The sequence below is a fragment of the Symphalangus syndactylus genome, chromosome 19 (genome assembly GCF_028878055.3).
Source record: "Symphalangus syndactylus isolate Jambi chromosome 19, NHGRI_mSymSyn1-v2.1_pri, whole genome shotgun sequence".
Lineage (NCBI taxonomy): Eukaryota > Metazoa > Chordata > Mammalia > Primates > Hylobatidae > Symphalangus > Symphalangus syndactylus.
Window position 1 is genome coordinate 79831032 of NC_072434.2, and position 25525 is coordinate 79856556.

At 44.3% G+C, this 25525-nt stretch overlaps 1 protein-coding gene across 4 annotated transcripts in view; it reads left to right on the top strand.

The window, feature by feature from the left end:
* Positions 1 to 5626: 5626 nt before the first annotated feature.
* Positions 5627 to 25525, top strand: part of TBCE (tubulin folding cofactor E) — a 75681-nt gene continuing 55782 nt past the window's right edge. The window contains exons 1-3 of one of the 4 annotated variants that reach the window (XM_063613443.1): positions 5627 to 5703; positions 6351 to 6476; positions 14147 to 14277. In XM_063613443.1, coding sequence (XP_063469513.1) covers positions 5672 to 5703; positions 6351 to 6476; positions 14147 to 14277 — 289 coding nt within the window. In that variant the 5' untranslated portion in view covers positions 5627 to 5671. Of the gene's footprint in view, positions 5704 to 6331; positions 6526 to 14146; positions 14278 to 25525 lie in introns of those variants that run through there. The other 3 variants (XM_055233943.2, XM_063613444.1, XM_063613445.1) reach the window with 3 other exon arrangements.

Here is a 25525-nt window from a genome sequence, read left to right on the forward strand (position 1 = left end):
GTGCTGAGATTACAGGCGTGAGCCACCACGCCCAACTAACTTTTGTTAGTAGAGACGGGGTTTCATCATGTTGGCCAGGCTGGTCTCGAACTCCTGACCTCAGGTAATCCGCTTGCCTTGGCCTCACAAAGTGCTGGGATTACAGGCGTGACCCCCATATTCTGCCTCCGCCCCAGGTGGGTTCAAGAAACACCTGAGCATGGCTTCAATGCGCAGGTGCAGCGACTTGTACTTAACGCCTCTGAAAGGTGCCACGTGGGCCAAGAAGTGGGTGGACCCAGTGGAGGAGATGCAGTGACAGGAGGAGTAGAGTGCCCAGGAAGAGACAGGGAGGATCAGTGGGAACTTGAGGAGCAGGGGCCAAAGTGCCATGAGGTGAGTGCCTCAAGAGATGTGCCTAACTTGGCCGGGCATCATGGCTCATGCCTGTAATCCCAGCATTTTGGGAAGCTGAGGTGGGTGGATCACCTGAGGTCAGGAGTTCGAGACCAGCCTGACCAGTATGGTGAAACCCTGTCTGTACTAAAAATATAAAAATTAGTCGGGCATGGTGGGACATGCCTGTAGTCCCAGCTACTCTGGAGGCTGAGGCAAGAGAATCGCTTGAACCCGAGAGGCAGAGGTTGTAGTGAGCCAAGATCGTGCCACTGCACTCCAGCCTGGGCAACAGAGCGAGACTCCATCTCAAAATAAATAAATAAATAAATAAACAAACAAATAAAAGAGATGTGCCTAACTTAAAAAAAAAAAAAAGCCAAGCTGTTTTCCAGAATGTTTGTGCCATGTTACATTCCCAACAACATGGGAGGTCCGAACAATATGAGTATTCCAGTTCCTCCAAATCCTTGCCAACACTTCATATGGTCAATCTTCTTACTTTTTTTTTTTGAGACGGAGTCTTGCTCTGTCGCCCAGGCTGGAGTGCAGTGGCGCAGTCTCGGCTCACTGCAAGCTCCGCCTCGCGGGTTCACACCATTCTCCTGCCTCAGCCTCTCCGAGTAGCTGGGACTACAGGCGCCCGCCACCACGCCCGGCTAATTTTTTGTATTTTTAGTAGAGACGGGGTTTCACCGTGGTCTCGATCTCCTGACCTCGTGATCCGCCCGCCTCGGCCTCCCAAAGTGCTGGGATTACAAGCGTGAGCCACCGCGCCCGGCCAATCTTCTTACTTTTTAATTTTCATTTTATTTTCAGACAGGGTCTCAGTCTGTCACCCAGGCTGGAGTGCAGTGTCACAATCACAGCTCACTGCAGCCTTGACCTTCTGAGCTCAAGTGACCCCTTCTCTTCAGCCACCTGAGTAGCTGGAACTACAGGCTCATGCCAACCATGCCTGGCTAATATATACATTATATAATATATAATATATTATATAGTATATAACATGTAATATATAATATAATATATATTATATTATATATTATAATATATTATATACTATATCATATTATATAACATATTATATATAATATATAATATAGTATATAGTATAATATAGTATATTATATATTATATATATTTTTTATTTTTTGTAGAGTATATTATATATATTTATAGAAATATATATATTTGGCCGGGCGCGGTGGCTCACGCTTGTAATCCCAGCACTTTGGGAGGCCGAGGCGGGTGGATCACAAGGTCAGGAGATCGAGACCACGGTGAAACCCCGTCTCTACTAAAAAATACAAAAAATTAGCCGGGCGTGGTGGCAGGCGCCTGTAGTCCCAGCTACTCGGAGAGGCTGAGGCAGGAGAATGGCGTGAACCCGGCAGGCGGAGCTTGCAGTGAGCCGAGATTGCGCCACTGCACTCCACCCCGGGCGACAGAGCGAGACTCCGTCTCAAAAAAAAAAAAAAAAAAAAAAAAAAAGAAATATATATATTTATAAAGAATATATAGAAATATATATATTTATAAAGAATATATAGAAATATATATTTTTATAATATAAAAATATAAAATATAAAAAAATATATATTTTTTGTACAGAAGGGGTCTCTATGTTGCCCAGGCTGGTCTCCAACTCCTGGGCTCAAGTGAACCTCCCAAAGTGTGGAGATTACAAGCATGAGCCACCGTGCCTGGCCTTTTGGTGAAATTTTGAGTCAAAAAAATTTTTTTTGAGACAAGGTCTGGCTCCATTGTCCCAGCTGGACTGCAGTGGTGCGATCTCGGCTCACTGCAGCCTCTGCCTCCTGGATTCAAGCAATCCTCCCACCTCAGCCTCCTGAATAGCTGGGATTACAGGTCCGTGCCACCACGGCCAGCTAATTTTTGTATTTTTAGTAGAGATGGGTTTCACTACATTGGCCAGGTTGGTCTCAAACTCCTGGCTCAAGTGATCCACCCTCCTTGGCCTCACAAAGTGCTGGGATTACATGCATGAGCCACTATTCCTGGCCTTGACTCAAATCTTTTTGTCCATTTTTCTATTGGGGTTTTCTTTTTCTTATTGTTCAGTTTTGAAGGTTCTTAAATATATTCTGGGTGGAATGGGCTCATGGATATTTATGAAATCGTGCCCCCCAAGAGTTAAAGATACCAGTGACTGTTACCAAGCAAAAGGAGCTCGCTGCCCAGTGGTACAGAAGTCAAATCCTACGGCACTAGGTTTTTGAGAAGAAAAAAAAAAGCTTTATTGTGAGGCAGCCAACAAAGAGACAGCAGGCCAGCTCAAATTGGCCTCATTGTGCAATTCTTTTTTTTTTTTTTTGAGACGGAGTCTTTCTCTGTCCCCCAGGCTGGAGTGCGGTGGCGCGATCTCGGCTCACCGCAACCTCCACCTCCTGGGTTCACGCCATTCTCCTGCCTCAGCCTCCCGAGTAGCTGGGACCACAGGCGCCCGCCAACACGCCCAGCTAATTTTTTTGTATTTTTAGTAGAGACGGGGTTTCACCGTGTTAGCCAGGATGGTCTCGATCTCCTAACCTCGTGATCCACCCGCCTCGGCCTCCCAAAGTGCTGGGATTACAGGCTTGAGCCACCGCGCCCGGCCTGTGCAATTCTTAAGTCAGTGCTTTTTAAACTTTTTACTGTGTTTTATTTTTTAGAGACAGAGTCTCGCTTTTTTGCCCAGGCTGGAGTGCAGTGGCTTGATCTCAGCTCAGGTCACTGCAACGTCTGCCTCCCAGGTTCAAGCAATTCTCCTGCCTCAGCCTCCCCAGTAGCTGGGACTAAAGGTGCGTGCCACCATGCCCGGCTCTTTTTTGTATTTTTTTTTTAGTACAGATGGAGTTTCACCATGCTGGCCAGGCTGGTCTTGAACTCCTGACTTCAAGTGATCCACCCACCTCTGCCTCCCAAAGTACTGGGAGTAAAGGCATGAGCCACAATGCACAGCCTGCAAATGGGTTGTTTTTGTTTTATGTAATTATGTATTTATGTATTTATTTATTTATTTATGAGACAGAGTCTTGCTCTGTTGCCCAGGCTGGAGTGCAGTGGTGCAATCTCAGCTCACTGCAACCTCCGCCTCCCGGGTACCAGCAATTCTTCTGCCTCAGCCTCCCAAGTAGCTGGGATTACAGGTGCATGCCACCACACTCAGCTAATTTTTGTATTTTTAGTAAAGACGGGATTTCACCATATTGATCAGGCTGGTCTCGAACTCCCGACCTCATGATCCGCCCACCTCGGCCTTCCAAAGTGCGGGGATTACAGGCGTGAGCCACTGCACCCAGCCTCTACAAGTGGGTTTTTAAAGGAAAAAAGAAGAGGTAGTCCCTAAGTTGTTTACCAGTAATAATTTACATTAAAATAAAATAAGTTATTGATTGGCTATACATTGTTTTATTTTATTTTATTTTTTGAGATACAGTCTCACTCTGTAGCCCAGGCTGGAGTGTAGTGGTGGTATCTGGGCTTACTGCAACCTCCACCTCCCAGGTTCAAGCAATTCTCCTGGCTCACCCTCCCAAGTAGTTGGTACTATAGGCATGCACCACCATGCCTGGCTAATTTTTGTATTTTTAGTAGAGACGAGGTTTCACCATATTGGCCAAGCTGGTCTCGAACTCCTGACCTGGTGATCCGCCCGCCTCAGCCTCCCAAAGTGTTGGGATTACAGGCATCAGCCACCGCACCTGGCTTATTTTTTCTTTTCTCACCAGCTAATGGAAAAGCGAGGGCTTTATTTATGTATTCATTTGCAGATGGAGTCTTGCTCTGTCCCCCAGGCTGGAGTGAAGCGGCACGATCTCGGCTCACTGTAGCCTCTGCCTCCCAGGTTCAAGCAATTTCTGCCTCAGCCTCTTGAGTAGCTGGTTTTACAGGCATGTGCCACCACACCCCACCCAGCTAATTTTTTTTTTTTTTTTTTGAGACGTAGTCTAGTTGTGTCACCAGGCTGGAGTGAAGTGGCGCGGTCTCGGCTCACTGCAACCTCTGCCTCCCAGGTTCAAATGATTCTCCTGCCTTAGCCTCCCAAGTAGCTGTGATTACAGGCACACAGCACCACGCCCAGCTAATTTTTGTATTTTTAGTAGAGACGGGGTTTCACCCTGTTGGCCAGGATGGTCTCAATCTCTTGACCTTGTGATCCACCCGCCTCAGCCTCCCAAAGTACTCAGATTACAGGCGTGAGCCACCACACCTGGCCTTTTTTTCTTTTTTGAAACAGGGTCTCACTCTATTGCCCAGGTTGGAGTGCAGTGTTGAGATCTCAGCTCACTGCAACCTCTGTCTCCCCTGCTCAAGAGATTCTCCCAACTCAACCTCCTGAGTAGCTGGGACTGCAGGCACCTACCACCACGCCTGGCTAATTTTTGTATTTTTTTAGAGACAGGGTTTCACCACATTGCCCAGGCTAGTCTTGAACTCTTGAGCTCAAGTGATCTGCTTGCCTCGGCCTCCCAAAATGCTGGGATTATAGGTGTGAGCCACCGTGCCCTGCTGAGGAGAGTCTTTATTTGGGATCCATGGATTCCTTTGAGGCCTATTCACGGGCTTCAAAGGATTAATCAGTCCTTGAAATCATATGCAAAATTTGTGTGTAGGTAGACAGCTTTTATCAGATTTCCAATGTGGTTTTTAATCCCCTCTTCCAAAGAAAAAACAATCACTGTAATATCTAGTTTCTAGTTTCAAGGAGTGAACTATCAAAGTATAAAGCAGTAGAGACATCCAGCAGGATACTGACTGTTTGTGTCCATTTAATATGACAATTAGAAGGTCACTTCTTGGAAGAGCCATTTGACTTTGCTCCCTCAATTTCCTTTCCACTTCACCTCACTTCAGTCTGGTTTTGGAATGCTAACACTCACTCTACCCAAACTGCTCTTGTTGTGGAGTCTATGGTATCCACAAATGGGTTCTTTCTGCCTGCTGCACAAACAAAATTAATTGACAGAAACCATGGCATTGCAGTAAAGAAAGTGTAATTGACGCGAGGCTGGCCATGCCACGTGGGAGACAGAGTTATTACTCAAATCCATCTCACCGAAGGCTCAGAGATTAGGGGGTTTTTCAGATAGTTTGACGGGTACGGGGCCAGGGAATGGGGAGTGCTGATTGGTTGGGTCAGCTTGCACTGAGTTGGTTTGTGGATCCCCATGTTGGTGAGTCAGGGTGGGGCCATCCACTTGTCATAAATGCAAAAACCTGAAAAGACATCTCAAAAGGCCAATCTTAGGTTCCACAACAGTGATGTTATCTGCAGGAATGATTGGGGAAGATGCGAATTTGTGACCTGTGGAATAATGGGTGGTAATCATTTAACTACAATTACAACTTAGAAGAATTCAGGACCCTCTCATTCTCCTAACTTGGTGGCCTTTCATTTAGTTTTAAAAGGGCAATTTTGGGGAAGGGTTATTATCATTTAAACTATAAACTAAATTTCTCCCTAAGTTAGCTTGTCCTGTGCCCAGGAATGAGCAAAGACAGCCAGTCTGTGAGGCTAGAATCAAGATAGGGGTAAACCATGTCAGATTTCTCTTACTGTCAAAATTTTGCGAAGGCGGTTTCAACAGAAATTAACATGTCTAGGATAGTTGCTTTTTCTATTATTTTTTCTATCACTGCATTTACTTTCATTCTGCCTTATGCTTTAACTAGGTAATTTTTTTTTTTTTTTAGTTTTGGCGGCATCAACACTATATTCTTCTCTTTGACCACCGCATGCTGCCTACGTGGTAGACTCTAAATACGCATGGAACTGAACCTCTTACAGGATTTGTAACTCTTCTGTAGTACCTAGTAAACTGGAACACGAGCTTTCCCTGGGCTGCTCTGTCATCCCAGGTTTCAGCACTGGGAAATCGCTTGGGCCCCCGCCCAGAGGCGGGGCTTGGGTGGGCTGACCACTCCTCTGGCCTCCAATACTATCGCTGACATTCTCGTCTATCTTCCAGCAGCCGTACCTCACTCCGGTGGAGGCGGGACTTCCTACAGCACTTCCGGCCAGAGCCTAAAGCTTCGCTGCTGGGCAGTTCGCTGGAGGGGTTGCTGCTTGGAACACCTGGAGTCTCCGCGGGCAGGTGAGCTTCAGAGGTTCGGGGAAGCTTCCGGAACGAGCATTCGTGGCCGGTGCGTCACCCTGCAGTGCTCTTGGCCTTTTCTTCCTTTCCTGGAATCTGCCCAGATTGCCAGAGCCGGGCGTTGCCTGCTCCGTGCGCTGGGAGACGGTCCAGCCGGCTGGGTTGGGGCCACCCTGCGCCTCCTGGAAGGCCTTTTTAGGAGTAGCCGCACGTGATCCCTAGCATTTTAAGCTTCTCTCAGAGAATTGGCATGTCACTTGGGAAGAGGTGAAAATGGTACAGGCGACCAACGACTTTTACAAGGTTTCACCTTAGAGGAACAGCCTCGTCCTTCCGAATCAGTTAACATTGGTGATGACAGAGAAATGACGTTAAATAGGTGGAGAGCACTTAAAGTAACTGTTTGTTCTTTTGAGACAGTCTTGCTCTGTCGCCCAGGCTGGAGTGCAATGGCGCGGATCTCGGCTCACTGCAACCTCTGCCTCCTGGGTTCAAGCGATTCTCCTGCCTCAGCCTCCCGAGTAGCTGGGATAACAGGCGCGTGCCACCACGCTCGGCTAATTTTTGTATTTTTAGTAGAGACAGGGTTTCTCCATGTTGGCCAGGCTGCTCTCGTACTCCTGACCTCAGGTGATCCACCCGCCTCGGCCTCCCAAAGTGCTGGGATTACAGGCGTGAGCCACCGCGCCTGGCCTAAAGTAACTATTTTTACTTGGTGTTTGCTACCAAATGGGGACTGTTCTAAGTTGTGGGTGGATCCAAATGATGGTGTGACAGCCTTATCCTCAGAGAAGCAGTCCTGGCAGGAAGACAGGGTTAACAAATTGCCAAACTGTTAGAGAAAGTTAGTGGAGGTAGAGATGAAGAGAGAAGACTTTTCTCTGGCATTAATTTAGCCACGGCCACTGTCTTTTGATATTTGCTTCAAAACGTTTTTCATATTCTTAAGTTTTAACTTTTCTGTATGCTCATATTTTATACACTGTTGTAAACAGCACATCTCTGGGTTTTTTTTTTTTTTAATCTAAATGGACAGCCTGCTTTTTTTTTTTTTTTTTTTTGATATGGAGTCTTGCTCTGTTGCCCAGGCTGGTGTGCAGTGGCCCAATCTCAGCTCACTGCAACCACGCCTCCCAGGTTCAAGCAGTTCTCCCACCTCAGCCTCCCGAGTAGCTGGGATGACAGGTACATGCCACCATGCCCAGCTAATTTTTTTTTTTTTTTTTGTATTTGTAGTAGAGATGGGGTTTCACCATGTTGGCCAGGCTGGTTTCGAATGCCTGACCTCAGGTGATCCACCTGCCTCAGCCTCCCAAAGTGCTGAGACTACAGGTATGAGCCACCGTGCCTGTCCCAGCCTGCCTTTTGACTAGCAGGTTTATTGGATTTACATTGATTGTCACTACTGAAATATTTGTTTAGATCAAAATCTTTGGCATCATCCCTGATTAATCTCTTTCATATATATCAGCAAATCCTATGGAGTCTCCACCTTTAAAATCTACCCACACTCCCAAGCTCTTATCACCTTCACTTGTTCAAGTTACATTGTCTCTCACTTGAATTACTGCAGTAGTTTCTGCTCTTTCCTCTTTTAGTCTGTTTGCATCACAGCATCTCGATTGATGCTTTAAAAAAAATCAGATTTATCTCTTTCCTCTCAAAAATCCTCCAAGGACTACACATTTCACCCAGAGTAAAAGCCAAAGTTGGCCGGGCATGGTGGCTCACGCCTGTAATCCCAGCACTTTGGGAGGCCGACGGGGGTGGATCACGAGGTCAAGAGGTCGAAACCATCCTGGCCAACATGGGGAAACCCCATCTTTACCAAAAATACAAAAATTAGCTGGGCGTGGTGGTGCGTGCCTGTAATTTCAGCTACTTGGGAGGCTGAGGCAGAAGAATTGCTTGAACCCGGGAGGTGGAGGATGCAGTGAGCCGAGATCATGTTACTGCACTCCAGCCTGGCGATAGAGCAAGACTCCGTCTCAAAAAAAAAAAACAAAAAACAAAACAAAACAAAAAACAGCCGGGTGCGGTGGCTCAAGCCTGTAATTCTGGCACTTTGGGAGGCCAAGGCGGGTGGATTACCTGAGGTCAAGTGTTCAAGATCAGCCTGGCCAAAGTGGCGAAACCCCGTCTCTACTAAAAAATACAAAAAATTACCTGGGTGTGGTGGCGTGCGCCTGTAGTCCCAGCTACTAGGGAGGCTTAGGCAGGAGAATCGCTTGAACCCAGTGGGGTGGGGTGGGCACGGAGGTTGCAGTGAGCCAAGATCGTGCCATTGTACTCCAGCCTGGGCAACAAGGGCAAAACTCTGTCTCAAAAAAAAAAAAAAAAGCCGAAGTCTTTAGAGTAGATTATTCATTGAAGGTCCTATATGACCTAGCCCTGCTTCACTTCTGATCTCATGTCATTCTAGTCTCCTGTTTGCTCTACCGTATGGCCTCCTCAAGTGCATCCTAGCCACAGGATATTTGCACTTGCTATTCCTTTCCCTCATATGTCCACATGGCTCAGTTCTTTACCTCTCTCATATTTTGGGGACTATTACCTTCTCAGTAAGGCCTTCTCTGACAAGCCACTGCCATCTTTAACATTTCCATTGTGCTCCTTATCCTTGTGCTTATCATTATATGACATGCCATGTGATAGAGTCATTTATCTGGTTTATTATGTTTTCTCTCACTGGCATAGAAGGTTTATGAGGGCAGGTATTTTTCTATTTTGTTTACTGCTGTATCCTTTTTTTTTTTTCTTCTGAGATGGAGTCTTGCTCTGTCGCCCAGGCTGGAGTGCAGTGGTGGGATCTCGGCTCGCTGCAAGCTCCGCCTCCTGGATTCACACCATTCTCCTGCCTCAGCCTCCCGAGTAGCTGGGACTACAGGTGCCCACTACCACGCCTGGCTAATTTGTTGTATTTTTAGTAGAGATGGGCTTTCACTGTGTTAGCCAGGATGGTCTCGATGTCTTGACTTCATGGTCCTCCCGCCTCGGCCTCCCAAAGTGCTGGGATTACAGACGTGAGCCACCGCGCCCGTCCTAGAGATGTAGATTTCATCTTTTTAAAGAAGAATAACAAGTAGAGTCACTCCAACATTTAAGTGGGCTATCTTCATTAGCTAGCAAGTGTGTGTATTTTAAAAAGTCATTCCATCTTAACCAAGCCTTAGTTAGCACCCAGATAGACCTAACTAAGTAAGACCAACATGCCACTCACATTCAGTTGATTAGGAGAGGGCCCAGTGCAGGCCATTAGAGAGAACTTAACTAGGCAGCAGCTGACTGCAGGTTATTTTGACTGGATACTAAAATGGGACTGGGGGTGGGGGAGTGATCAAAGTGATTGTCCTAGTAACAGGCAATAAGGGTGCAGAGTGGGCCATTAACAGCATCAAGTAGGTCTAACATCAGGAAACAGGGACCCATTGGTTACTAGCTAGAAGAAGAGGGTAAAGGCTTTGGAACTAAGGCAGAGGTCACCAAGACATGGATCCAGTTTCTAGGTCTTCACGGAAGAGCATGGTATCAAGAAAGACATTATTAGAAATGTTCAGAGACTAGACAGGATCATCAGAAATACTGACTTGAGGCTGGGCGCAGAGGTTCACACCTGTAATCCCAGCACTTTGGGAGGCCGAGATGGGTGAATCATCTGAGGTCAGGAGTTCGAGACCAGCCTGACCAATAAGGTGAAACCCTATCTCTACTAAAAAAAAAAAAATACAAAATTAGCTGGGCTTGTGGCGCATACCTATAATCCCAGCTACTCAGGAGGCTGAGGCAGGAGAATCGCTTGAACCCGGGAGGCGGAGGTCGCAGTGAGCTGAGATCGTGCCATTACACTCCAACCTGGGTAACAGAGCGAGACTCATCTCAAAACAAACAAACGAACAAAAACACCTGACTTGACACAGAGACTGTTAATTACTGACCTTAGACCTTATACCTAATGATCTCATTGGTCCTGTCTGTGGGCACAGCATACAGGTAGGAATGAAAAAAAAAATTGTTACTGGAGATTAAATAGGATCAAGCATGTGAAGGAATTCATGAGTTACTTACAGATGTTAGATTAATAATGAGAATGGCTTCCTAGTGTCTTCAATCCTCATTCCTGCTATTACACTCCCTGGTTTTACTTCCCATTGATGGCTGCCCCCTTCTTCTCACCAAGCCATTCTCACTGTTAGCCTGATCTGCAGGGTGATATAGTAGTACCCTTAAGCTGAGCCCCAGCTGGAAAGAACCTCAGACTGATTATGGGGCCTCTTAGCTTAATAAAACAAATTCCCCATGCCTGGTCTGACCCGTATGTTGATCCTGCCACCACATCATCTAAACTGGCCGGTGCAGTGGTTCACACCTATAATTCCAGCACTTGGAGGCCGAGGTGGAAAGATCACTTGAGGTCAGGAGTTTGAGACCAGCCTGGACAATATGTGAAATCCCATCTCTACTAAAAATACAAAAATTAGCTGGGCCTGGTGGCGGCCGCCTGTAATCCAGTTACTCAGGAGGCTGAGGCGGAAGAATCGCTTGAATCCAGGAGATGGAGGTTGCAGTGAGCTGAAATTGCACACCATTGCACTTCAGCATGAGTGACAGAGTGAGACTCTGTCTCAATTAAAAAAAAAAATCATCTAAACTGCTTTGACTTTTCTCACCAATTTTGGGCTTGGAGATTATTTCTCTTTTGCTTTTCAACACTACTGGGCAGGTTTAGATCTGGATCCTGGCCCCCTTCCCAATGGCCCTGTCCTCTTTTATTTAAATAGACGAAATTCAGCTCCATTTTGAAAGTAGGATTCTTTTCACGACAATTGGGAAAAATGATTTTTGTTTGTTTGTTTGTTTTGTTTTTTGTGAGATGGCATCTTGCTCTGTCGCCAGGCTGGAGTGCAGTGGCTCGATCTTGGCTTACTGCAACCTCCACCTCCCGCATTCAAGTTATTCTCCTGCCTCAGACGGCCAAGTAGCTGGGACTACAGGCACGTACTACACACCCAACTAATTTTTTTGTATTTTTAGTAGAGACGGGGTTTTACCCTGTTGGCCAGGATGGTCTCGATCTCTTGACCTTGTGATCCGCCCACCTTGGCCTCCCAAAATGCTGGGATTACAGGCGTGAGCCACTGCGCCCAGCCTAATGTTACTGTTTTTACAAAATATTTGAGGACCTGATTGAGAGGACCTTATACAGAAACTTAATAAACTTAAAATCATATAATGTGAGATTGAAATGCTTAGATTATTCTGTAATATGGAAATAGCAGGTCAAATGTAAGAGACAACTCCAGTAACAGAGAAAATGTCTACCTATTCTTTTTCTTTTTTTTTTTTTTGAGATGGAGTCTTGCTCTGTCGCCCAGGCAGAAGTGCAATGGCTCGATCTTGGCTCACTGCAACCTCTGCCTCCCAGGTTCAAGCGATTCTCCTGCCTCAGCCTCCTGAGTAGCTGGGATTACAGGCACGCATCACCACGCCTGGCTAATTTTTGTATTTTTAGTAGAGACGGGGTTTCACCATGTTGGTCAGGCTAGTCTTGAACTCCTAACCTTGTGATCCATCCGCCTCGGCCTCTCAAAGAGCTGGGATTACAGACATGAGCCACTGCTCCCCTTCCATCTACCTGTTCTTAAAATAAAAAAAAACCATAAAGGTGGAGAGGTAATAATACCAAAGGCCTCAGATCTCTATATACTGATGGACTTTGTGGGTAGTCAATAATGTATTATAACCCCAGATGGCATGTAACAGCATATGTTTTTTCTTTTGTTTTGTGCACATATTATATATGGTAATATTAAAATAGAAAAATACTTTCTTCAATAGTTGTGTAACTTGTGGTCATTTAAAAATCCTTGTACTTCAACACTGTTATCTTTTATTTGTGTTTTTTTGTTTGTTTTTTTTGAGACAGGCTCTAGCTCTGTTGCCTAGGCTGGAGCAGAGTGGCATGATCTTGGCTTACTGCAGCCTTGATCTTCTGGGCTCACATGATCCTCCCACTTCAGCTTCCCAAGCAGCTGGGACTACAGGTGTGTGCCACAATGCCTGGCTAATTTTTGTATTTTTTTTTGGTAGAGGTAAGTTTCACTATGTTGCCCAGGCTGGTCTCGAATTCCTGGCCTCAGGTGATCTGCCTGCTTTGGCCTCCCAAAGCACTGAGATTACAGGCATGAGCCAACCATGCCCAGCCAACACTGCTAGCTTTTTAAAATAGAAAGTGAGTTTTATTTAGGCCGGGTATGGTGGCTGATGCTTGTAATTCCAGCATTTTGGGAGACTGAGGTGGGTGGATCACTTGAGGTCAGGAGTTTGAGACCAGCCTGGCCAACATGGTGAAACACCGTCTCTACTAAAATTCAAAAATTAGCTGGGTGTGGTGGCGTGTGTGTGGTGGTATGTGTGCCTGTAATTCCAGTTACTAGGGAGGCTGTGGCAGGAGAATTGCTTGAACCCAGCAGGCAGAGGTTGCAGTTAGCAGAGATCGTGCCACTGCACTCCAGCCTGGGCAACAGAGTGAGACACAAAGATGAAGGTTTGGAAATTAACCATATTTGTGCTTGCGAAAGGAACACGGATTTTTAAGTCCTAGTCTCACAGGCTCACTCTGCAGCATCTGATACTGTTGCTTGATTATTCCTGCTTTAAACTCTGTCCCTTGGATTCCAAAGCATCAGGTAGCTGCTCTTCCTTTTTCTTTTCTGTTTTTTCTTTCTCCGATTTCTTAGAGATTTCTTCCTTCTTTCTTAACTATTATGTTTTTGCAGGATTCTGTCATTGATCCCCTTTTCTTTCTAGCTGATACCCTTTCATTCTCATCTACTTTCATGCTATCAGTTATAAACTCTGCTGACGACTCCTAAAAACACATTTCTAGGCTGGGCGCGGTGGCTCACGCCTGTAATCCCAACACTTTGGGAGGCAGAGGAGGGTGGATCACCTGAGGTCAGAAGTTTGAGACCAGTCTGGCCAACATGGTGAAACCCCGTCTCTACTAAAAATACAAAAAAATTAAACAGGCATGGTGGCGGGTGCTGTAGTCCCAGCTACTTGGGAGGCTGAGGCAGGGGAATTGCTTGAACCAGGGAGGTGGAGGTTGCAGTGAGCCGAGATCATGCCACTGCACTCCAGCCTGGGCAACAGAATGAGACACCATCTTAAAAAACAACAACAACGACAACAACAAAACACATTTCTAGCGCAAATATATCGTTTGAGCTAGAGACCCACATCCGTCATCACCCTCTATAGGCACTTTAAGTATACTGACTTCTCTCCCAAACTTGAACCTTCTCTTATAGGCCAGGCGTGGTGGCTCACACCTGTAATTTTACCACTTTGGGAGGCCGAGGTGGGTGGATTGCTGGAGCTCAGGAGTTGGAGACCAGCCTGGGCAACGTAGCAAAACCCCTTCTTTACTGAAAATACAAAAATTGGCTGGGCGTGGTGAAGTGCATCTGTGGACCCAGCTACTCCGGTGGCTGAGGCACAAGAACCCTTGAGCCTGGAAGGTGGGGGTTGCAGTGAGCCAAGATTGCACCACTGCACTCCAGCCTGGGCGACAAAGCGAGACTGTGCGTCAAAAAAAAAAAAAAAAAAAAAAAAAATTCCTTTAAAGGGATTGTATTAAGTTCTTATCAGTGTTGTATTTTTCTTCCTAGATCTCATATTTTGGATTCTGGATATATTATAATGAGTGACACTTTGACACCAGATGTCATTGGTCGAAGAGTTGAAGTTAACGGAGAACATGCAACAGTACATTTTGCTGGTGTTGTCCCTCCTGTGGCAGGTAAGTAATTATTTTGTGTGTGTGTGTGTGTGTGTGTGTGTGTGTGTATTTTGCAGCTGTTTGTGTGTAAGCTTCTCAGTAGCACTTTATACCACAAATTTTGACGAAATTAACAACTAATTTATAGATGCCTCCTGTATCCAGTTTTGAGTGACAGCATCCTGTGGTATCTATGATTTTGTTTAACTATATGCCATTTAATTATTTAGTGTTGCTATCTTATATAAAACAACCTTAAAATATCTTCTGAGGAAACTATAAACAAGCTAAAAGTCTTGAAACCTCATAAACCTCAACTCAAGTAATTTTTTTGAAATTTCTTTTGTCATTAATCCATGTGTGTAGGTATCTAACTATAGTTTAAATTGATACACATTACAATTTTTTGTTACCTTTTTTTAAGCTTATTTTTTGGTATAAATTTACCTATGTTTCTACAGCATTATTTTGCATATTTCTTAATTATTACATTTAGTATAGTATATAGTTTGTTTAATTGTTCCCCATTTTTGGATGTTAATTTCTAGTTTTTAGAGTAAATAATAATGTAGTAGACTTACTCATAAGTCTTAGTCAACAAAAATTTGACTGTTTTCTGTGTATTTTGAGACGGAGTTTCGCTCTTGTCGTTCAGGTCGGAGTGTAGTGGCGTGATGTTGGCTCACTGCAACCTCTGCCTCCTGGGTTCAAGCGATTCTTCTGCCTCAGTCTCCCGAGAGCTGAGATTTCAGGCATGTGCCACCACACACGGCTAATTTTGAATTTTTAGTGGAGACAGAGTTTCTCCGTGTTGGTCAGGCTGGTCTCGAACTCCTGAGGTGTTCTGCCCACCTTGGCCTCCCAAAGTGCTGGGATTACAGGTGTGAGCCACCTCACCTGGCCAATAAGAAGGCTTTCTATGAACTGGGCAACTGCTGGAACCAAGCTGATATGGGTTTACTAGCTGATTGCAATGTGCCCAGAATTAGAATATTTATCCATATTTTTACATTACCCATCCCTCTTGTTTCTTCTGAGCTGCAGCCAGAGATCACCAGTTGCTTCACAGGAATAAGCAGGGTTAGCCTAAATTGAAGAAGCAAACTTAAAAACAACTAATGAGACTAGAATCTAATAACAAATGCTCCATAGTTCTTGAAACATAATTTTTCTCTCTAGTTTCCAAGTTTTACTAAAGACAAGTCATGGTAAGACTGATTTGCTTTATTATAGTTGGCCTGATTATTTGTATAAAGGGCAGCAAGAATAATTATTTTTCATGTAAGCTGTTTTTAAATTGGGTTTGATGGAATTCTGTCCCATAGAAAGAACCTCAGATAAGACTTTTTTAAAGCCAAACCCAGCCATGGGCTTGTACCATCAAATATCTATGAGTTGAGTAAATTCCTCTCCTCTTGGCTCCCAAGATAAATTTGGGCTCATGGGCCTGTGAGAAAGTGACGTTTTTTACTTACCACAGGTCAGGAACCCTGTGTAGAGACTGTGGAGACAAGGTTTGAGATGTTTTCCCAAGCGGCTTTTATTGGCTTTACAAGTCAAGTTTGTTTCCTTAAAGGAAAGCATGCCATTCCAGTTAAAGCCTTGGTAAAATAACCAGTTTTTCCAATTGTGTCCTGTTACAAAAGAAAATAGATTCTTGGCCAGGTGCAGTGGCTCATGCCTATAATCCCAGCACTTTGGGAGGCTGAGGCAAGTGGATCACCCAAGGTCAGGAGTTTGCAACCAGCCTGCCAACATGGTGAAACCCTGTTCTACTAAAAATACAAACAATTAGCCGGGCGTGGTGGCACACACCTGTAGTCGCAGCTACTCTGGAGGCTGAGATAGGTGAATTGCTTGAACCTGGGAGGCGGAGGTTGCAGTGAGCTGAGATCGTGCCACTGCACTCTAGCCTGGAGCAAGACTCCATCTAAAAAAGAAAGGAGGAGAAAACAGATTCTTACTGCACTTATGCAAATAACTATATTGTCATAAATTAAGAATACTTAAAAATAGTTTGCAAATTCTGAAGGAATCAGGTAGAGGAAACAAATATGCTCCAAATTTAGTTTACAGGGATATACTTCACTCAATTTTTTTTTGTTTGTTTTTTGAGGAGGAGTTTTGCTCATGTCACCCAGGCTAGAGTGCAGTGGCATGATCCTGACTCACTGCAACCTTCACCTCCTGAGTTCAAGCAATTGTCCAGCCTCAGCCTCTGGAGTAGTTGGGCACCCATCACCACGCCTGGCTAATTTTTGTATTTTTCGTGGAGACTGGGTTTCACCATGTTGGCCAGGTTGGTCTCGAACTCCTGACCTCAGGTGCCAACTGCCTTGGCCTCCCAAAGTGCTGGGATTACAGGCATGAGCCACCACACCCGGCCTACTCAATTGTTGAAAGCTGGAAATAGCCCAAAAGAAGAGTTTCCTTGACTCCCAGGTTGGCCAGTCAGTGCTGCAATCTATTTCCTTTGGGTCAGGGGGTTTCTTGAGTATCGTCCCTTCTGTGGTTCACTAGAAAGATGTTACTGGACCCCACCACTTACCCAAAGTTAGTCTTTGGGTCAGGGGTTTCCACACTATTGTCCCGTCAGTGGTCACCAGAAAGATGTTACAGGAAAGGGTCTCAATCCAGACCCCAAAAGAGGGTTCTTGGATCTCGTGCAAGAAAGAATTCAGGACCAGTCTGTAAAGTGAAAACAAATTTATTAGGAAAGTAAAGGAATAAAAGAATGGCTACTCTATAGACAGAGCAGCCCCTCCAGGGGATTCTGATGCACAATAAGGTTTGGTGAAAGCCATTGAACAAGATACATGTGGACTATGCCTTCATGGAGGCTCTGGAAGTCTTTAACATATACTTAATCTGGCAAGGGTTTTTACTTTCCTGGTATTATTTGTAAATGGGAAGAGAAAGTAATGTTTAATGAATAATTACTGTGTACCAGACACTTGAAAGCATGCTCTCAACTTTGAATATTCCAATAACAACCTTAAAATATAGATGTTATTATTCCTATGTTTATAGACAGGAAGACCAAGTCTCAGGTCTCAAAACTTTTATATAGCAGAGCTGGGATTTGAATTTATCCTTCATTGCCCATGCCCTTTCTACTCTGTTACTTCTTTTTTTTTTTTTTTTTTTTTTTGAGGTGGAGTCTCACTTTTGTCACCCAGGCTGGAGTGCAATGGCATGATCTTGGCTCACTGCAACCTCCGCCTCCCAGGTTCAAGTGATTCTCCTGCCTCAGCCTCCCGAGTAGCTGGGATTACGGGGACCCGCCACCACACCCAGCTAATTTTTGTATTTTTAGTAGAGACAGGGTTTCACCATGTTGGCCAGGCTGGTCTCAAACTCCTGACCTTAGGTGATCCGCCTGCCCCAGCCTCCCAAAGTGCTGGGATTACAGGCATGAGCCACTGCACCTGGCCCTACTCTGTTACTTCTAAAGAATGTGAACGTTCTCAGGTTCTTGACATGTGTTGCCAAATTGTTGTCTGCAAGTCAATCAATGTCCGGTACTTGGAAATTTCCAATATTCACATTTTCTGGGAAGCAGACTTAGCTAGAGATTTACACTTAGGAAGTTTAGTGTTCAGAAAGTTTAATAGGGAGTACTTTGGGACCAGTACTCATGGAAGAGGAAAGAGAGTAAGCAAAGTTGGGCAGAGGGCTAAGTTGGGCTATGGTGCAGCCTCAACAAATATTTCAGCTGTCTCCTTTGGGTGCTCTGAAGATAGAGTGGCCTTTCAGAGTCTTTTCTAGTTGAGATGAGGAGCTGGGTCATTATACGTTTGTGATGATCTGTCACTGGGTTCTGTTGACCCTAGGAAGGGGGTGTGCCCTTGGGCAAGATGCTTTCTACAGTAGACAATTCCATAAGAGGGCAGACAGTTGAGGGCTATCTACCAAAAGCCAGTCCTCCCAGCTCTTGGGAGATAAGTCCCAATTCTTGAAGACAGGGGGGCATATCACTAGTACAGTAATATAGATAAAAGTTTTTTAATGATAGTTTAGCAAATATGAAGTGGTACATATTATTTAAATTTTATTTATTAAATTGCCTGTGAATGTGACACTTTCTCCGTGAATGTTTTATCAGGTAAGTGCTTTTTTCTCCCTTGAAAATTGTAATTCTGCAGAGAGGGACCTACTGTAAATTTAAGCTTTCTTTTTTTTTTTGAAGTCAAGTTTCATTCTTGTCGCCCAGGCTGGAGTGCAATGGCATGATCTCGGCTCATTGTAACCTCTGCCTCCTGGGTTCAAGCGATTCTCCTGCCTCAGCCTCCCGAGTAGCTGGGACTACAGGCACCCGCCACCACATACAGCTAATTTTTGCATGGTTTTTTTTGGTAGAAACGGGGTTTCACCATGTTGGCCTGGCTGATCTCAAATACCTGACCTCATAATCCACCCATCTCTGCCTCCCAAAGTGCTGGGATTACAGGTGTGAGCCATCACACCTGGCCTGCATTTCTTTTTTTTTTTTTGAGACAGAGTCTTGCTCTGTCGCCCTGGCTGGTGTGCAGTGGCACGATCTCGGCTCACTGCAAGCTCTGCCTCCTGGGTTCATGCCATTCTCCTGCCTCAGCCTCTCGAGCAGCTGGGACTACAGGTGCCCGCCACCATGCCCGGCTAATTTTTTTTTGTATTTTTAGTAGAGACGGGGTTTCACCATGTTCGCCAGGATGGTCTCGGTGTCCTGACCTCGTGATCTGCCCACCTCGGCCTCCCAAAGTGCTGGGATTACAGGCGTGAGCCACCGCGCCCGGCCAAGCCTGCATTTCTTTTAGAGGTCATCTTTTGGAATTGGTACTAAGATGCAGAGAAATTGAACACAGATTTAGTAATAATTTCTGCGGTTACTTCACTGGATGTTGTAGGGCTGTTATGACAACTAAATCAGTTAGATGTTTAAAGCACTTAGACCAGTTAATCATGCATATTGTTGTAAATAAACATTTTAAAACTTATTTTAAAAAGAAATGCAGACTGGGCGTGGTGGCTCATGCCTGTAATCCCAGCACTTCGGGAAGCCAAGGCTGTAGATCACTTAAAGTCAGGAGTTCGAGACCAGCCTAACCAACATGTTGAAACCCTGTCTCTGCTAAAGATACAAAAAAAATTAGCTGGGTTTTGTGGTGCGCTCCCGTAGCCCCAGCTACTTGGGAGGCTGAGACGGGAGAATCGCTTGAACACGGGAGGAGGAGGTTGCAGTGAGACGAAATGGCATCACTTCATTCCAGCCTGGGTGACAGAGTAAGACTGTCTCAAAAAAAAAAAAAAAAGAAGTGCAATTGTACTAATGTTCTGCAAATGGCTTCTTGTAATTGGAGATATGATTTCCTGTGATAGCATCATACAAAGATTTAAAAAGTGTTACATCTTAAACTGTTGAGATGGAGTAAAGATGATATACTGTGGTGGGCAGGATAATAGCCTCCCAAAGATGTCTCCAGAACCTCTGATTTTGCTAGGTTACATGGCAAAGGGGAATTAGAATTATAGATGGAATTAAGGTTGCTAATCAGCTGATTTTAAGATTGGGAGAGTATCTGGTTTATCCAGTTGGGCTCAATGTAATCACAAGAATCATTAGAAGTAGAAGCTAGGCCAGGCGCAGTGGCTCACACCTATAGTCCTAGCACTTTGGGAGGCCAAGTCAGATGGATCACCTGAGGTCAGGAGTTCGAGACCAGCCTGACCAACATGGTGAAACCCTGTCTCTACTAAAAATACAAAAAATGCAAAAATTAGTTGGATGTGGTGGTGCATGCCAGTAATCCCAGCTACTTGGGAGGCTGAGGCAGGAGAATTGCTTGAACCTGGGAGACGGAGGTTGCAGTGAGCTGAGATCGTGCCATTGCACTCTAGCCTGGGTGACAAGAGCGAAATGTCTCAAAAAAAAAAAAAAAAAAAATAGAAAAGAAGTAGAAGCTAGAGGCAGAAGACGCAGTGTCAGTGTGACGTGAGAATGTTTCAGCTGGCCATTATTGATTCTGAAGATGGAAGAGGGTCATGAGCTAAGGAGTGTGCAGCCTCTAAGCCTCTAGAAGCTGGAAAAGCTTTCCTCACATGATAAGGAAGCTATCATGTGAAGGTTCATCTTACATTTCTTGCTGTTTTCTTTCTTTTTTTTTGCTGGCAAATATCATTCAGGGGCCACAGTATGGGCTGCAGCAGTGCTCATTGCTACTGGGTTAGTCTTCGTTTCTGGGCCTTTTTAATGGACAGAGCTGTATCTGTTGGATTAATTCCTACAAGTAGAATAGATTTAAGGAAGATATGAGTAGTTTTTATATTATTATTAGAAAATACAAAAAAGAAAATGTTTCAAAAATACAGAAAGTAGAAATAATAAGCCAGGTGTGGTGGCTCATGCCTGTAATCCCAACACTTTGGGAGGCAGGTGGATCACTTCAAGAGTTCAAGCCCAGCCTGGGCAACATGGCGAAACACTGTCTCTACTAACAGTACAAAAAAAAATTAGTTGGGTGTGGTGGTGGGCACCTGTAATCCCAGCTACTTGGGAGGCTGAGGCAAGATAATTGCTTAAACCTGGGATGTGGAGGTTGCAGTGTGCCGAGATTGTACCACTGCACCCCAGCCTGGGCCACAAAGACTCCATCTCAAAAAAAAAAAAAAAAACAGCGTAGACAAAGAAAGTAGAGAGAATAGTATAATGGACACCTGTATATGCTTGCCATGTCAGTTTAACAATTGTTAACATGTTGCCATATTTGCTTCATTTCCAATTTTTTTTTTTTTTTTTTTTGAGATGGAGTCTTACTCTGTCACCCAGGCTGGAGTGCAGTGGTGCGATCTCTGCTCACTGCAACCACTGCTTCCCAGGTTCAAGCGGTTCTTCTGCCTCAGCCTCCCAAGTAGCTAGGATTACAGACATGCGCCAATATGCCCAGCTAATTTTTATATTTTTAGTAGAGATGGGGTTTCCCCATGTTGGCCAGGCTGGTCTTGAACACCTGACCTGAGGTGATCCACCCACCTCACCCTCTCAAAGTGTTGGGATTACAGATGTGAGCCACCGCGCCCAGCTCATCTCTTATTTTTTGCTTAAGCATTTTAAATTATATACAGAGTAGCATTTCATTCCTAAATACTTTACAGTATAATTCTAAAAAAAAAATATGTTTTCCTACAAAACGGTACAGTTTAAATTGTGATTCATAGGCTGGGTATGGTGGCTCATGCCTGTAATTGTAGCACTTTGGGAGGCTGAAGAGGGAGGATTGCTTGAGCTCAAGAGTTTGAGACCAGCCTAGGTAACATAACAAGACCCCTATCTCTAGCAAAAATAAATAAATAAATAAATAAATAAATAAATAAATAAATAAATAAATAAGTAAGTAAGTAAGTAAGTAAGTACGTAAATAAAAAATAAAATCAGCCAGGCATGGTGGCATGTGCCTGTAGCCCCAGCTACTTGGGAAGCTAAAATGGGAGGATTGCTTGAGCCCAGGAAGTTGAGCCTGCAGTGAACCGTGATCGTGCCACTACACTCCAGCCTGGTGACAGAGCAAGTCTCTGTTTCAAAAAAAAGAAAGTTGTGATTCATATTGTCAAATTGGTGAACAGAATTTTTTTTTTTTTTTTTAGTCGGAGTCTCGGTCTTGTTGCCCAGGCTGGAGTGCAGTGGTGGGATCTTGGCTCACTGCAACCTCCGCCTCCCGGGTTCAAGCGATTCTCCTGCCTTAGCCTGCCGGGTAGCTAGATTACAGGCACCCCCTTCCATGCCCAGCTAATTTTTGTGTTATTAGTAGAGATGGGGTTTCACTGTGTTGGCCAGGCTGGTCTCGAACTCCTGACCTCAGGTGATCTGCCCACCTCAGCCTCCCAAAGTGCTGGGATTACAAGCCTGAGCCACCTTGCCTGGCCCAGAGTTGTTTTAAATCAGTAAGTCCAGATTATTGAAAAACTTGATTCTATTTCACATCTTGGTTTAATCGTTTAGTCCAAAGTGGTGTCCATTCTTTAAGATTTTAAGATGGGGTAGTCACATGCTCTTTTAATCTGCTGTCTTTTAACAAAATTATTTGCCAGGCATGGTGACTCAGGCCTGTAGTCCCAGCTACTGGGAGGCTGAGGTGGGAGGATTGCTTGAGCCATAAGTTCACGGCTGCAATGAGCTATAATCCAGCCTGGGTAACAGAGTGAGATGCCATCTCTAAAAAAATTAATAAAAAAAAATTCTGGCCGGGCGCGGTGGCTCACGCCTGTAATCCCAACACTTTGGGAGGCCGAGACGGGCGGATCACGAGGTCAGGAGATCGAGACCATCTTGGCTAACACAGTGAAACCCCGTTTCTACTAAAAATACAAAAAATTAGCCAGGCGTGTTGGCGGGCGCCTGTAGTCCCAGCTACTTCGGAGGCTGAGGCAGGAGAATGGCGTGAACCCAGGAGGCGGAGCTTGCAGTGAGCTGAGATTGCACCACTGCACTCCAACCTGGGGGACACAGCGAGACTCCGTCTCAAAAAAAAAAAAAAATTCTGCATTAGCTTTTTTCTTGATTAATTTTAGGCATGAGTTTCTTAGCTTCCCATATAGAGAAAAATCTAATTTTTATCCCACCATTTCCTGTGGTTACACTTTGTTTTTCACCAAAATGAAATGTTTATTTATAAAGACTTCTGTAGCATTTATTTACCTACTGTTGGCTTTTCACATTATTTATATACTGAGTTATAATGCTAGAGATATTTTTAAAAATAGTATTTAATGGTCGGGCGTGGTGGCTCATGCCTGTAATCCCAGCACTTTGGGAGGCTGAAGTGGGTAGATCACAAGGTCAGGAGATCGAGACCTTCCTGGCTAACACGGTGAAACCCCATCTCTACTAAAAATACAAAAAATTAGCCCAGTGTGGTGGTGCGTGCCTGTAATCCTAGCTACTCGGGAAGCTGAGGCAGGAGAATCGCTTGAACCCAAGAGGCAGAGGTTGCAGTGAGCCGAGATGGCGCCACTGCACTCCAGCCTGGGTGACAGACTCTGTCTCAAAAAAAAAAAAATAGTATTTATTGATTATATCTTCTTATTGTTGTTTTATTGCTCTTCTTGTTCCAGAGTTTCAAATGGGTTTTTTTTCATTTCCTGTATTGAAATATATTGAAATAATAATACCTAGAGAATAGAGTTGACATAGGTAATCTGGTAGCAAATCTCTTCATAAAGTATGTACAGCAGTGCTGTTCTTTTAGCAGTTGTATACACCTTTCAGAAGAATCATGCTTTTATCCTCCTGCAGAGCAAATAGATATATATGTATTTTAATATGGTAATGACACGATATGTTTTCATGTTCTAGGAGTGGATGAAAGAAACAGCTAAGCTTACTGACTGTTGCCTAGGGGAACATCTAAACATTATATCAAACCAAGGTTCCTGCCTTTGACAGACACACTGTGGTATTTAGGTGAAAATTGTAGTGTAATTTAGTAGGTAATTAAGTTATTTATTTCATTTAGTGATTTCGGGGTGCATATTGTAGCTTACTTATTACTAGGATGCAGCCCTACTTAAAATTTGTAATGAATTTTATTTTATTTTTATTTATTTATTTTTTTGAGATGAAGTCTCACTCTGTCGCTCAGGCTGGAGTGCAGTAGTGTGATCTCGGCTCACTGCAAACTCCGCCTGCTGGGTTCACGCCATTCTCCTGCCTCAGCCTCCCGAGTAGTTGGGAATACAGGCGCCCGCTACTACGCCCGGCTAAGTTTTTGTATATGTAGTAGAAACGGGGTTTCACCGTGTTAGCCAGGATGGTCTCGATATCCTGACCTCGTGATCCACCCGCCTCAGCCTCCCAAAGTGCTGGGATTACAGGCGTGAGCCACAGTTCCAGGCCAGTTTATATATTTGTAATGCTGATTACTATTCCATTGTCTGGATGTACCATGGTTTATTCTTCACCTACTAAAGGATATTTTGTTTTCTGGTTTGGGGAATTATGAGGGAAGTTGCTTTAAACATTTGTGTGCAGGTTTTTGTGTGGACATAAATTTTCAACTCATTTGGGTAAATACCAAGGAGGATGATTTCTGGATTGTTGGATTAATTCTTATAATTTTTGTGGGTACGTAGTAGGTGTATATATTTATAGGGTACATGAGATGGTTTGATACAGGCATATAATACATAATCACATCTGGGTAAACGAGGTATCCATCACCATTTATTCTCTCTTTGTGTTACAAACAGCCCAATTATACTCTTTTAGTTATATAAAGATGTACAATAAATTATTGTTGATTGTAGTCACCCTGTCATGCTATCAAACACTAGATCTTATTCATGCTATCTGTATTTTTGTGCCCATTAACCATTCCCACTCCCTCCCCCTGCCCAGCCTCCCAGCCTTTAGTAACCATCATTCTACTTCTACTTCTTCTTCTTTTTTTTTTTTTTTTTTTTTTTAAGATGGAGTCTCACTCTGTCGCCCAGGCTGGAGTGCAGTGGTGCCATCTTGGCCCACAGCAACCTCCACCTCCTGGGTTCAAGCAATTCTCCTGCCTCAGCCTCCCAAGTAGCTGGGATTACAGGTGTGCACCACCACAGCTGGATAAATTTTGTATTTTTAATGGAGACGGGGATTTGCCATGTTGGCCAGGCTGCTCTCAAACTCCTGACCTCAGGTGATCCACCTGCCTTAGCCTCCCAAAGTGCTGAGATTACAGGCATGAGCCACTGTGCCCAGCCCCATTCTACTCTCTATCTCCATGAGTTCAATTATTTTCATTTTTTTTAGCTCCTGCAAGTAAGTGAGAACATGTGAGGTTTGTCTTTCTGTGCTTGACTTATTTCACTTAACATAATGACCTTCAGTTCCACCCATATTGTTGCAAATGACAGGATCTCATTCTTTTCTAAGGCTGGATAGTATTTTATTGTGTATGTGTTTATTTTCTTTATCCATTCATCTGTTGATGGACACTTAGGTTGATTCCAAACCTTGGCTATTCTGAATAGTGCTGCAGTAAACATAGGAGTGCAGATGTCTCTTCTATATACTGGTTTTCTTTCTTTTTGGTATATAACTAGCAGTGGGATTGCTGGAACATATGGCAGTTCTATTTTTAGTTTTTTGAGGAATCTCCAAACTGTTCTCCATGGTGATTGTACTAATTTACGTTCCCACTAACAGTGTGTGAGGGTTCCCTTTTCTCTAGCATTTGTTATATCCTCTCTTTTGGATAAAAGCCCTTTTAACTGGGGTGATGTGATATCTCATTGTAGTTTTGATTTGCAT